The 13,672-nt window shown below is 49.2% G+C and overlaps 2 protein-coding genes across 3 annotated transcripts in view; one reads left to right on the top strand and one right to left on the bottom strand.

Annotated features, from left to right (window-relative positions):
* LRSAM1 (leucine rich repeat and sterile alpha motif containing 1) overlaps positions 1 to 13,672 on the top strand; it is a 102,848-nt gene that overhangs the window by 48,518 nt on the left and 40,658 nt on the right. The gene's annotated exons all lie outside the window — the stretch shown is intronic.
* ZMYND19 (zinc finger MYND-type containing 19) lies at positions 3,670 to 13,173 on the bottom strand. Of its 2 annotated transcripts, XM_065648700.1 has the most exons (6): positions 12,986 to 13,173; positions 12,683 to 12,742; positions 11,497 to 11,603; positions 6,516 to 6,656; positions 5,388 to 5,568; positions 3,670 to 4,353 (listed from the first exon to the last, which is right to left on the bottom strand). In XM_065648700.1, exons 1-6 carry the CDS (start codon positions 13,034 to 13,036, stop codon positions 4,210 to 4,212), a joined length of 684 nt encoding a protein of 227 aa, XP_065504772.1. In that variant the 5' UTR covers positions 13,037 to 13,173; the 3' UTR covers positions 3,670 to 4,209. The 2 variants fall into 2 exon arrangements, with proteins under 2 accessions (XP_065504772.1, XP_065504773.1); XM_065648701.1 differs by lacking the exon at positions 12,683 to 12,742.

The raw sequence follows: 13,672 nt of genomic DNA, 5'->3' as shown, positions 1-13,672 counted from the left end.
CCCAAAACTCACCTCAGCAGCTGTTGTCACATTTGCTGTGGGCACCGAGGCCACATCGCAGCCGGTAGCTCAGCTTTTCCACCCTTGAACTCCCTTAGAACTTGCAGGCGGCACCGTCTGGTCCCGGCAGTTCGTTACTGCTCATTTCATCTGAACTTCCAATCTCTCCTAAAAGCACTTTGGTTTTAAACGGTCTCGGCTGAGCTCTCCATGAAGTATTCCTGTGTGAACCCCCCCAGCAAACACATACGCACACAATTCGCTTGTGGTTTTTTTCTGCTGGGACTTCAGTTCAGACCTTCCCTCTCCTGACTGGCAGTCTCTCTGCTCCCGTTTTTCAAAATTACTTGTGCAAGTTCTATGACTTGAATGTTCCTCATATTCCATTTTCCTTTGCATTATTTTTTTTTTTCTTTTTGTTTGCTCGCTTTTTTCACATTTCACCTGCCAAATCTTGCTCTTTCCATCTTCTGCATTTGGACACAAGCTCCGTTACTCTCCGAACATCCCACCCGCTGCTGTTTAATCACACCAGCCTCCTTTCGTCCCCTCTCAGTTCTGTTTCGATAGACGGTAAACATTTGCTGCTGACCCCCATGTGGTGTTTTACACTGCCTCCTTCCACCCGCAAGAATTTAAGTCTTTTATTAATAGTTGCCCCTTTTACCTTCACCAGCTTCATTTAAAATTAAATCACTACCACAGAGGAAAACTTAGGAGTAAAATCCTATGGGTATATTAAAGGCTCAAACATCAAGAGTTAAACATCTTGCAATATATTGTATTTGAGATTTTGTGTTCTTTAAGATGGCCGTGATTTTTATCAGTTTGAATTGTGACTTTCAAATGTCTGGGATTGGTAATACCACCCTATATTGCTATGAAGGAGTATCTGGGAGGGAAGTATCGACATTTCGTGGTGTGTTTACAGCGTGCGCACCCCTCGGTCACAGCCAGCACCAGTGACGCTGCGGGTTCCTGACGTGAGCTGGATTTACCACTTTGCAGCTGTGACAGAATTATTTCTCCAGCCTCTCTCAAAGGGTCCGGGGGCCCATGGGGTCCTCCCGGAACCGTCCGACACCAGACAGACATTCACCATCTCAATATCAACCAGTGTCACCAGCAGGGACTCCTCCAGGCCCAGAAGCCCCAGCAGCTGCACGAGATGCCACGTGCGCTCACGAGGACACGGCCGGTGACAAAGCCCAGGCAGGACTGCGCTGGCCAAAGTCTCTCCGCAAAGCACACGGATCAGCAGATCCACAGCGGGACAGGCACCGCAGCTCAGACACAGATGGCCGTGAAGGCGCAAATACCCTGATCCCAACCCGCTGCCCTGGTTCTCTCTCCGTGCTCTTCACAGCTCAATGAGGATGCCCACATTTTACCCCAGAAGTCTTCTGGAGCTTCTTTTCCAAACCGATGTTCCTATCCAGGAAACCTGACTCGTTAAGCCTTGGTTGGGTCCACAGGTGAATCAGGGGTGTGTGCAAACACTCCATGCTTCAGAGAACCAAGGAATAAAAGAAAGATACAGATGCAAGAAACATCTTGGATGGAGAGCATCTCCATCAGGGTAAGTCCTCGAAGAGCCGGCTCATTTACCAGTGCTGCACAGGCCTGCTCCAAGATAAATGACCATGTACTCTGACCCTCTGCTTTTTAAATACTTATGCATATGTAGATATCTACATCGGCCACGTTTAAGAGGGGAAAGGAGATCCTTTACGAGAGCGTCATGCTCTGAAGAAACATTTGGCTACACGAAGCAGAGCTGCCACGTTCAAGTGGAACAGGATCCTTTCTGACACACTTTACAAATCTCTGTAAGTCACAAAGATCCACCAGAATCCTTGAAAAACTGTTCTGTGGGCAGTGACATGGTTAATGAAGTCCCCAGGACACCTCCAAGAGCCAAAGTCCCTGTCACATTTCCCTCCTTCGGCACGAGGACAGGCTGGAGTCACCGGTTACACACTCAGGTTGGTACGTGTGGTTTTTTCCTCCAAACTCTTTCTGGATATCGCGGCAACTTTTCACGGGCTCGGTGGTTTAACAGCCCCAAACCCAGTGGGCATTTTCCCTCCCCTTTCCCTGGGATCACCACATCCAACACAACCGCTGCCTCCCTGAGCCTCCCTGCACCTGCGCTACGTACAGAGGTTTCACGAGGCAGCGACTCCTGTTTCTGCAGCTTCTTTAGCTCAAGTCTCACCCTTCATCCCCTGCTCAAGAGGAATCCACCTGTTGCCCCGTCAGGACCTCACCTGCCACCTTTGTCTCATTTCTCATTGCAGCAACATTACAAACAGTGGGATTAACCATTTTCCCTGCTCAGTGCTGCAGAGGAGTTTAAACACTCCACGTCTGCACTTCAGTTTGCTAAAGACGATGACTGGTGAAACAGCGGAAAACTGCCATGAGAAGTAGCAGCATTTTATAATAAAAAGGCAAGAAAAAAGAGTCAATGCTTCTGCCCTTTTCAATGGATTACCTTGAGTTAAAAAAAAAATCCTTACGTCTCATTTTATATTGATCAAAAACTGTACAGTTAAAGCAAATAATTGAGTGTTCCTTAACAGGAACCCATTTCCCATTACAGGAAAATCTGATTGGGTCCTGCTTGACTTCTTCACACGTAAACGTATTTTGGGCTGCCTGAACAGAAAAGTTAGAGTAGAACCATGATTTAAGAGTAGCAACTTGACAATGTGCCCACCAAGTGAACCGCCCGCAGGAAGCTTCAGAAGTTCTGTGTCATTTCCCAAGATGCTTAAAGCCAAAGGACAAAAACTCATCCAAATACCAATAATTAAGAGCTTCCTGTGCAGATATCAGAAATATAATATTGGAGGTTCACAGCAGCTCAATTTTCTAACCAACTGAATATAAGCAAGACTAATATTGCAATATGAAGTGGCAAAGTGAATCCTGACTGAAAAATCAAATTCTTAATGGCTTTTACAAAAAAATATTTCAATACCTAATCTACTAAGCACTCTGAGAAAGGCTGTGTTAAGCATTCAGTGGCTCATATTCTTCTATGGGGAAGCAACACTAACACCTGGCACTAAATTACCCATTTAGTTCTTCAGGAAATTCAGTTGATATTCCTTGTATTTCTAAGGCAAAAATGAAAAAAAAAAAAATTTTAGATTATACATGACAAAATGTCTGAAAAGGAAAACAGGCATGTACTCTGCAAGTCAAATCCTCCTCCCATATTATTTTACTTATTACTACATTAAAAAAAAAAATTAAAAAGTGATTCTTGGATTGACAGCACCTCTTTAAAAAATGAATAAATAACTCAAATTACCCAATATGAGATCAGTTAAATATATCTGCACATCACTATAGTGTTTGCCATGCTCACAGGGAAGCCACAAGGGCAACCACATCCACACAACCGCTGCCCCCCTGAGCCTCCCTGCACCTGCGTTACGTGCAGAGGTTTCACGAGACAGCGACTCCGGCTTTCTGCAAACCGCAGTGCCGCCCCGGAGCGCGTCTGTGCGCACGGGTCCCGGCTCCCCGCTGGGGAGTGATTTCCAAGGTCCGAGTGTGAGTGTGCTCTGAAAGCAGCTGGAAGGGAACAGGAGAAAACCAGAGAGCAGACAGGGATTCATTCCAACCTTTACTTTGTTTGCTCCCCCCCTCCCCTTTGTTTTTTTGTTTGTTTGTTTTAAATATATCTTCCATGCAGAGTTCTCCAGAGTCAGCGCTGATGTCAGAGCTGCCTCCTGGCCCTGGCACAGCCACAGACACTTCTAAGCCACATGGGAGGAAAAGCTTTTGCTACATGACTTTTTTTTTTTTTTTTTTCTTTTTTTGGAACTTTTAGGCCAACAACATGTTCTCATCTGAACATTACAGTTAATGAGTCCTATCAAGAATTTCTAACAAAAACTGTACATGAGTTTACAAACGTATTAACATATAAATAACGAGAAGCTTCCTGCCTGGAGCCTCCACAGTAGTCTTTTTGCTTGAGAATATAATACTGGAAGGGCAGACCCGATCCCTTTCCACAGCACCAGTCGGAGCTGGCTTAGTCCAGTCAGCCGTTCTGCTCAAGCATCACAGGGTTTTTATTTCTTCTTCAGTGCCTCTGGCTTCACAGAGCAGCCTGTCATTACTGTGCAAAAGCAAGAGTCCAATGCCTTTGAGAAGGAATCCTGCTGCTGAGAGGCCCGCGCCGCCCGGTCATCGCTCTGGTCCCAGCTCTTGCTGGAAGGTCCGTTTCTTCTCCCGACAGTGTTTCTTGTGAGCGGGCCAGTCCTTCTGCTGGCATTGTGACCCGCAGTACCTCGCTACCTGGCAGCGGCCGCAAATGTTGAATTCACGTAACTGGGAAGAACACGAGACAGCGTTAGCGAGCCCGCCCAGCACCCCGACACCATCTCCCAAGTCGGTTTATAATTAATTCCTTTGCACTTATCAAAGACACAAATATCCCATCAGGAGCATCAAGAGTACTGACGGGTTTTGAAGTAATTGCATTTGTTTCATTTTGCAGTTGCTCTTGCAGAATCATATGATGGCTTAATAGACAAAATACCGGAGCGCATCACATTTGTTCTCACCCTGCTGCTGTTTTGCCAACTTCAGTTCTGTTTACAACCACAAACATCTCAAATCCCAAGTGACCAGGAGGGCTGCACAGGCTCGGTCGTTGCCCAGCTGACTGTTATCCAGGAGGCTTCCATGCGCGGACCCAGATAAAAGCTAAAGCTCACTCTTTTTCAGATAGAGGCCATTTAAGACCATTTTCGCTAACGCTCCCTTCCCCAAGGAAAAAAGTGGAACACAATGATTTTAGCCTACTCAGCATTTGGTATCACAAGAAAATCCCTTCCTGTTAACGGATGAGGACATCTGACAAAATGGCACGGCCCTTGGACGTCTCACTCATACACGTCGCTTTGTTTGATCTGCCTACAGCAAAGAACTAGAACCAGCTTTCCTCCCAGCTCTCCCCGAACAAGGGCCACTCAAATTCACCCTCTTCTCAGGAAAGGTCAAACACATTATTTTTTCAAAGCCTCTTACGACACTTTCCCCTGTCTCACACAGCTGCTTGCCCATTCCTGCGTCCCTAGGGGAACGCGTCCACCTGGCGTTTCATACACCCTGCAGAAATTAAACTCCTCCCAGTAAACCACTAAGGTCATTTATTGTTCCAATTCCAAACTACAGCCTCTCAAACTGAAAGTTATCGTAGGGTCTGAAGCCTCATGCCGAAGAAAACCCGAGTTAAAAAGAATTATCGCTTCTAGCAACTGAATGGCACGTGTAAAGCTTTACATTCGAAGGAGCGAACCCCTGGACACACATGGCAGCCCGAGTCGTTACGTGCTTACTCTCAACTCTGTTGCACACACCTGCTTTTCAATCATTGTGCATGGGGGGTAGTGACATTCATAGTATGTGCACGAGTTCTCCTCCTCCTCCACCACATCCCCGTTAGCGTTGTAGTATCGCGTCACATTCAGTACAGGGAACTGCTCTTCTATGGGATCTGTAGGGAGCTGTTGGATTGCCAGCCAATACAGACTTTGTTCCCTGTAAAAAAAAAAGTACCCATTTGGTCCATAAATTCATAACGAGCATACAGGGAAAGTGATTCCAAATTAATAAACAGTAAATAGGGTTAATGTTGTATTTAGCCTGTTAAGCCTCAGACTACACAACTCCTCAGATATTCCATCTCTTTAGGAATATCTTTAGGTTTATTTCAGCCTAAATACAAAAAAGTTTAAAAGTATGTATCAAGATACATTGACATAAGGCAAAATTATTTCTGTGTAAATGGCTTGAAGTCTGTTTCTTGTTCTTGAACTCCCAGAATCATTGGGAGCATCATTGAAGCACCATTGCCATTCGCAACATCTTCTCGACATCAGTTTAATAAGCTCTGAACATCCCTTTCTCACCGGTGCTGTGAGTGTTTCAAGAGAAGTGTCCTGTGTGATGTTAAGGCCACCAAAAATGAACATGCCTGCGTTACATCATAACTAAATCCATCCTGACGTTGAGTTTGATGTGCTTTGTGTAACATCAATGCAACGCGGCGTGTGGGAAGTTCCCACAGCCTACTGGTGAAAGATGATGGAAGCTGATCCCAGGAACTCACTTTGGTTCCAACCCCAAATACGCCCGCTGGCTTCTACAGGTTGTGTTAGAATTTCGGGGCCCGAGGACCAGAGCCGCAAGCCCGTAAGACCTGCAGACTGAATCCAGCGTGCCCAGATGCTGCCGCTCGAGTGGAAGGGAATGCCAGCTGTTTTACTGCAGTGACAACATCTGGCACAGCAGGACCTCTACATAATAAAACCATGGGGTTGGATGATCCCTTCACAGCTGGCATGAACAGCGAGCATTAACTCCGTTCCCCGGCTGAGGAAACTAAGACATAGTGACGTGTAAGTAACCCAGAGTCAAATAAAAAAGGCTCTGCCAAGATGGAAATCACTAAAGGAAGGAGACACGATAATTTAAGATATTTTTACCTTTGTTTACTAGAGATTTCTTCAGCTTTGGGTTTCCACCCCCACGGAACGAGGCGCAGGTTGTCCAGGCGGTTGTCCACTGTCACCGAGTTCAGATGCACCACCTGAAATCCTGGGGCGATCCCTCCCCGGTGTCTCTCCCTGGAGGAGACGAAACCAACTGGAAGGTCAGTGACGAACACGACACATTGGTAAAAGGCAAGAATCACACTAATTCCAGAAGATACGGAGCCTTCTGGTGTCACTGAAACTGTCGCCGTAAAGTCTGGGTTGCCAACAGACTGCAGTGGCTGCTTCAGACCTACCAACTCCCAGAAGAAAGTGACTGGATCCAGGGGGTTATTTCCATTATAAAAATATTTAAATCAAAAAAGACAATCACGTTATATTTAAATTCTAAGCATATTGCAAAGAAAGTTCCAGCGACTACCACTCCAGTTAGTGCAAGAGCATCTATCTAACTATTGTGTTCCACAGAGCAGACCTGAGAGGTGCCAATACTGTTTCATTATTTCAACAGGAAATTCTGTCAGACACATTTATGCAAGTTTGGCACTGGTATGAAGTCACAGAGTTTGTTATTTATGAAGAAATGTCTCTTAACAAGCAACAGGACAGAGGTTTCACCCAGTATGCAAATGCTTTTTAGACTCTAATTGTGCGTAACGCACAGAAAGCCTGCAATGTCTCCACAACCAGCCAAGAGACATCAACCCAAACTTGCTCAGAACTATTATTATAATATTACGATATTATAATACATAATAATATAATAATACTATTATGACAGCAAGGAGGACAGCTGCACGTTAAAGTCCTACTGCGACTCTTCCCTTTTGCCTTCTAACAGTTTCATTTCCCATTCCACCTTTTTTTCACCTCTCCTTTATTTCATGAAGTATCAAGTTCACTGTCAAGCACCCTCATGCCTGGACGAGTTTCCATGTCGCTTCTTGTGGGAATCCCCATCTCACCCGAAACGCTTGGACAGAGATTGTGTCTCAATGTTTGCTGTGCCCTGACTGGTGGAAGAGAGCAGGACGGCAGCGATCAAGGACAACGCGACACCGACAGCGCTGGCTGAGGGTACCCGGCGTTTGCTTCTAGAACGTCCCGACAGCCACTCACAGCTTCACCCAAGTCTCGTTTGGATGTTGCCACCCGCTCAGCACTCACTGAACATTTCAGCTCAAATGGCTCCTCCAATTCCAAAGAGATACCGTTTGCCCAAGTTAGAAAATTCCCACTTTTTTTTCCACTTTACAAAGCTCTGCAATTATCCAGCAGAACGTGGACACTCACGTCAATGTGACTGACAATGAAAAATGTAGTCTTTTGTTTCCTTTGTCGAAATCCATCCAGATACAATTCAATTATACACCTTGGGGAAAAGAAAGATGCAATTCGCATATGCTCCCAAACTTCCTAGAACGTAATGAGTAAAGTTCCCTTGGAGAGGCTGCACGCAGCTCGTGCCGAAAGGGCAGCTCTGCACCAGAACAGGGCACGGACACCGCGCCTGGGAGTCTCCTGGGCCTCCGCAGAACCGGGAGAAGCTCTCCGCTTTGAAAAGGGCTAAAATCCTTCTTTCGAGGAGGGAAAAAGAGAGAAAAAAGAGAAGGAAAAAAAAACCTACACAAAAGCAACCAAACCATGGAAAGGAGTTGGCTGAAAGATCCTAAAGGAGGAAAAGCTGCTTTTGTGTTGTCAAAGGCTGGTAAAGGACATTGGGAACCCTGAGAGCTACATGTAGGAACCCAGGAGGTACACGGAGCCAAAGAGAAGGAGGTGAGCATCAGTCAGAGACGGAGTAAAGGTTCTGAGACTGGGACCAAGTGCCAGCAAGAGAGATGGGATGGATACAAACGAGGAATCTGGGAGGAGGAGACAGAAGTTCAGAGCAAGAGCAAACAGTGCAGGGGGGAAAGGGAGGAGAGGAGTCTAAAGCCAAGTCGAGAAATATTTTTGAAAAGGATTAGATAATGAGAGCTGAAGCAAGGCTGGAGTTGGGGAAAGACAGAGGATCAGGAGAGATGGTTGGTGACTCCAGGAAGCCCCAGAGCGGCCCGTGCCCATCGCTGCTCCTGCAGAGCCCGCGTCTGCACCCGCCGCAGCGTGAGCAGAGCGGGACACGACGCGCGGGCACAGCAGCCAGCTCCTCACTTTGGACCAACCCACGTTCATCTACAGCGCTGACAGCTCTTCTCTCAGCTTCAAGTAAACACGGAAATCGGGTCTTGCCAATGATGGGTAAAAGTGTTAACACAACACCCCTCGGCGGCAACGCCAGAATTACCACAAACTCAGGACGGTCCCTTTTCTTGGTACACAATCAATGAACCTTTGAATGCACAAGGACGTGCTACTCCTCCCCCTAGACCCTACACTTCAAAACCGTGCAGCACGGACCATGTGCAGAAGTTAATCAGAAATGTGAGTGAAGGACGAGCTCATGGAAGAACCTGCCTTCTCCTTGCAGAGGGGACCAAGAAGAAACCGCCTCGGTAACGCAGCCGACGCTGCTGCAGAGCCAGAGCTCCCACAGGATGCCAGGCAAAACACTTAAAAGTTTGCAGAGAATTAACTGGAGAATTAACTGGATACTGGTTTGTATCTCAGCAGCCAACTTGAGAAGCGAGGCCGTAATAAAAGCGCCAAGTACAGACACCAGCAACTCAAGTCAACGGGAGACGTAACTGAGCAGTACAGGCAGTATGATGGTAAGTGCTCAAAAAAACCAAAAAATGAGGTCTTGGATGTCTTTCTGAACACACAGTTAGTGACGCTGATGACTAATCTGCCACTGCTGTTCCCCAGGGAACATCACTACACCAGCCAAAACACGGCGAGCTGGGGTTTCTATGCAGGGAACAGGGTGAGAAGACGACAGACTTATCCTGCAGGTCCCAACCAGAGCCGTTCCCATCCTGCTCTGGAGGAGCTAACGGTCCATCCTGAAACACAACAGGCACGAGAGAGGCTGCTGGAAGTTCTTCCTGAAAGACTATCTGGGTTTTTCAGTCAGTGGTTCCCATTTGGCGCCGCAGCTCACGCTCCGCAGGCCAGCGGGAGCTTTGGGGAAGAGCAGGAGGTCTCTGTCACCGCCGCGGCTCCAGTAGCTACCAGATTCCTGTTGCGAGGGCTGTACTACGTGAACAAAGATACTTGCTCAACCGAATTTTTAAAAAAAATGTTAAAAATCTCCTTTATTTGCAATAGCATCCAACACATGCCTACTCCATCTTCAACCAGAAGCCCACACTCAGGTTAGTTTTTCCAGTGCAAGCTGATTTTTTGGGGAATGTCTGGAGGAGAACAGTTAAATTACCCTCCTATACCTGCAGTAATTCAAGTTCTTTGCTTTTAATGTACCCAAGAAGCAAGGCTGGCTCCGGGAAGAGTGATGACTGCTACTGCTCGTCTCTCCTGACTTTCAAAGGCTTCAAAACCTCCAGCCACTACCCTCTCTCACAAAGGGAACAACCAGCCACTAAAATACATTTCTGCTTTGTTTTCAAAGCAGCCTCCAGTACAGGTAAGAACAACTGAACGGTGTGGCTGTTCTGCTTCCAAGGGGCAGTGAGGACACAGCACCTGCAGGCAAAGGGCTTTCTGAGGTACACGAACCTGCGTTGTGCCGGCTTGGAATTAAAGATCACAGCAAAACCCGCACTCTCAAAGGGATCAAACTCGTTTTACAGAAACGCCGAAATATTTTGTATTTTCTAGTAGAAGAATTTGACTTTGCAACTTCAGAACTACAGCTCCACTTGCCTGGCAGTTTACGCCTTTACACACAATCCCAGTTTTTTTAACACCAGTGCGCGCGAGAGTGACACACTCTGAATTACCTAACTGAACACATTAGAATTATTTCCTAATTTGAGTAAAACAAACCAGAAGAGGCGATGACTGGGCTGTGTAATAAGCAAACGACAGGACAGTCATCATCGACACAGCCTTCAAGAGTCAGCTGGGATGATCTTAAGGTGCTGTCTAATGCTACTTACAGACATTTATTACTGTGTGAGGTTCACAGTTAACAGCAGCCGACAGTGATTTATCCCACATACTGTAGCCAACTTCATAATAATTTTCACCAAAGTTATATGCGCAAAGGGATTAAACATTAACAGACGCAGGTTAAATTCCATACTTAATGAGCAGATTGTAAATAATAATAATAATAGTCTCTGATATTTTTCCTGTCTCCCTCCTCTTGTATAGAGGTAGAGGAAGAAGAAGTAATCTGGAACAATAAAGAAAGCACAGCTATATTTTGGGCGTTATGACTATTAGCTATAGTTTATGGCACTGAATAGAAAAAATGCTTAATTTCTCAAAAATTAATGCTCAAAACAGGTCTAGAAAGAGCAATGTATTAGCTCAGTGGATGAAATAATTTCTCACAACTAAGTTGGCCTCTGAATATAAACTGGCAGCTACAAAGGACATTAAGCAACGATTCTTAAAATATGGAAAATAAAACGTAGCAGTTGATCTGAAGCACCATCAGCACCACTTCAAGCTTTAAGTTATCAGATGTTCCATCTCTCCCCAGTGCTCTGCCTGTTCTCACTGGTGCCAATAAGACGGACATGATTATCACAGCGCAAAAAGAATAAAAGCACCTCAAACAATTAGTCTTCATCCATCAAATGGAGCCAGTCCCTGGCTCTCCCACCCCTGAACTGAAGCTTTAGTAGCATTTCACAGATTTCAACAGTGTCTATTTGAATACTACTTATCACTTTCTTCCCTGGGAATAACGTTTTTACAGAGACTCAGCTGTCTGAAGTGCAAAACCAAAGCACAGTAAGATCTACGGCAGCCCCTGTGCTGGGTTTCCAACCGAGCGCAGCCACAACCCTCCTGAGAGGACTTGAAATACTACAGGCAGAGAAACAAACTCTACAAATGGTGGCAGCAAACTCCACCTTCGCAAATCCTGAAGGTATTTAGCTTTCCTTAAGATACCTACCAAAGCAGCTCGTGCAGGAGGCGGCCGGATCCCCTTCCACGATTTTTGTCGAACGCATAAGCAAATATTTTAGCACCGTTTCCATCAGCATCAACCTCCATCCGAGCCTAGAGAAAAAGGACAGGCTGTGAGAACACCCAACGCCAAGCAGCAGAGCACACGGGACAAACCCGATAATTAACGCTTGTCCTTAATGGAATTTGAGTCGTTCCAAACCTCCCAAGGGAACCAACCAGCTCTGCTATTGTGCATGAAGATGGGAAAGGTAAGAAAGAAGCTGCTCCTGCCCGCTTTTCTCCACTCCATGGCAGGGAAGGAACAGGCAAACGCGGCGATTTTGGGGAGCAAACGCGGCGATTTTGGGGAGCAAACGCGGCGATTTTGGGGAGCAGCGCTGCCACAGCACACAAACTTCTACCAGCAGCTCTGAAGCACCTGTTGAGCTGCAGGCACCAAGCAAAAGATGGTCCCTCCTTCACAAAAGCCTTTGGTTTACAAGATTTCGTAACCAAGAATTCTTTCCCTTTCAAAGTCTTGGTAGAATCCACTAACCCTCTTTCAGTGGATGTTAAAAGCAAATATTTTTTCTGGTCCCAAAGTAAGTCACGATAAAAGAAGTTTTTCTCATCTGAGACAGAGTGCAAAGCGAAAATTTTTTAAGTTTTCCAAGCCAAATAAGGGAAAGCAAATTACTGGTTCTCAAAAAGTATACAAAGGGAAAGCCAAAAACTATATAACAAATTAACTCATTTTAAACTAATGCTCATTCAAAACGAAAAAACGCAACTTTTCCTGCTTGAAAGCATTCGCGTTGGTGTTTTGATAATTTCAAACTTTCCCCCTGCCCCGAAGCAGGAGCGTTGCGGGGCAAAGCGCTTCCACAAGCGGTTTTACAGACAGAAAAACCAGCCGTTCGGCAGCCGATCGCAGTTACCGGCCCCGGGGCTGAGCCCTCCCGGGAACCGCGGCCCCAGAGCCGGGAAAGGCCCCGGTGCCGCGGGACGAGAGCAGGGGGGGCCGAGGGCCGGTCCGCGGGGGAGACACCGAGCGGGGAGCTGGTACCGCGGGTAAAAAGCCGCGCAAAGTAAAGCGAGCGGCGCGGAGCGCGGGCGGGACCGGCGGCGGCCAGAAGCGGCACCGGGCGCCGGGGGGAGCCGGGGGGGCCGGCGGGGCAGGGGCCGCTCACCTCGAAGGAGTAGCTCTCCACCAGCGGGATGTCCTGCTCGTCGATCAGCGTGTACTTGGTCTGGAACACACCGGGCCCGTCGTCAGCGCGGCCGCACGGCCCGGCCCGGCCTTCCCCTCCCCTCCCGGCGGCACCGGCCGGGCCGCCCGCCCCTCCCCGCGCCGCCAGCGCGGCCCCTCAGCCCCGCTCCCGCCCCAGCCCCGCCGCTCCCCCCGCCCCGCTCCGCCCGGCGCGGCCGAGCCGGGCCCGCAGCGCCCGGCCGCGCCCCCCGGCGCCCTCAGGCCGCGGCCGCGCCGCGCTCACCTTGCCGGCCACCCGGCCGAGCCGCACGATCCCCAGCTTGAAGTCGGTCATGGCGGGGCCGGGCCGGGGCCGCCGCCCGCGCTCGCCCCTCCGAGCCCGGAGCGCAGATCCCGCCGGCGGGAGCCGCCGCTGCCACGCGCCGCCGCCTCGCGCACACCCGGGGGGGGGGCGGGGCGCCGCACCACCTCCCACCCGGGGCCGCCCGGCCAATGGCGGCCCGCGCCGCCGGCACGTCGCTCCTGCTACGCAGCCGGCTCGTCCAATCGGCGAGCGGCGCGGCGCAGGATCACGTGGGGCGGGGGGGGGGAACCGCGCGCGGGCGCGGGCTCGGGCGCGGGCGGTGACGTCACGTTCGCGGGAAGCTTTGTGCCGCCAACACTGGAGAGCGCGAGCGGGGGGGTGGGCAGCGCTTAAAGGGGCCGCGTGTGCCCGCCGCCCGCTTCCCGCCTCCGCGCACGGGGGGGCCGGGCCCCGGCACCGCCGCGCTGCCCGGCGGGCTGGCCACGGCGGCTGCGCACTCTGGGGATCGCCCAGGGCCGGGGATCGCCCAGGGTCGGGACTCAGCCGCAGCTCCCGTGGGGAGTTCAGCCCCCTGCGCAGCCCCCGGCCCTGCTCCTCCTGCTCCGCCGGCGGGGCAGCTGCTCGGTGCCCGGCCGCACATGGCGCGGGTGCTGCTCGCTGCGCCCA

Source organism: Caloenas nicobarica, chromosome 19, assembly GCF_036013445.1.
Source record: "Caloenas nicobarica isolate bCalNic1 chromosome 19, bCalNic1.hap1, whole genome shotgun sequence".
Lineage (NCBI taxonomy): Eukaryota > Metazoa > Chordata > Aves > Columbiformes > Columbidae > Caloenas > Caloenas nicobarica.
Note: the sequence above shows the minus strand (reverse complement) of the source record. Positions and strands in the feature narration are given on the sequence as shown.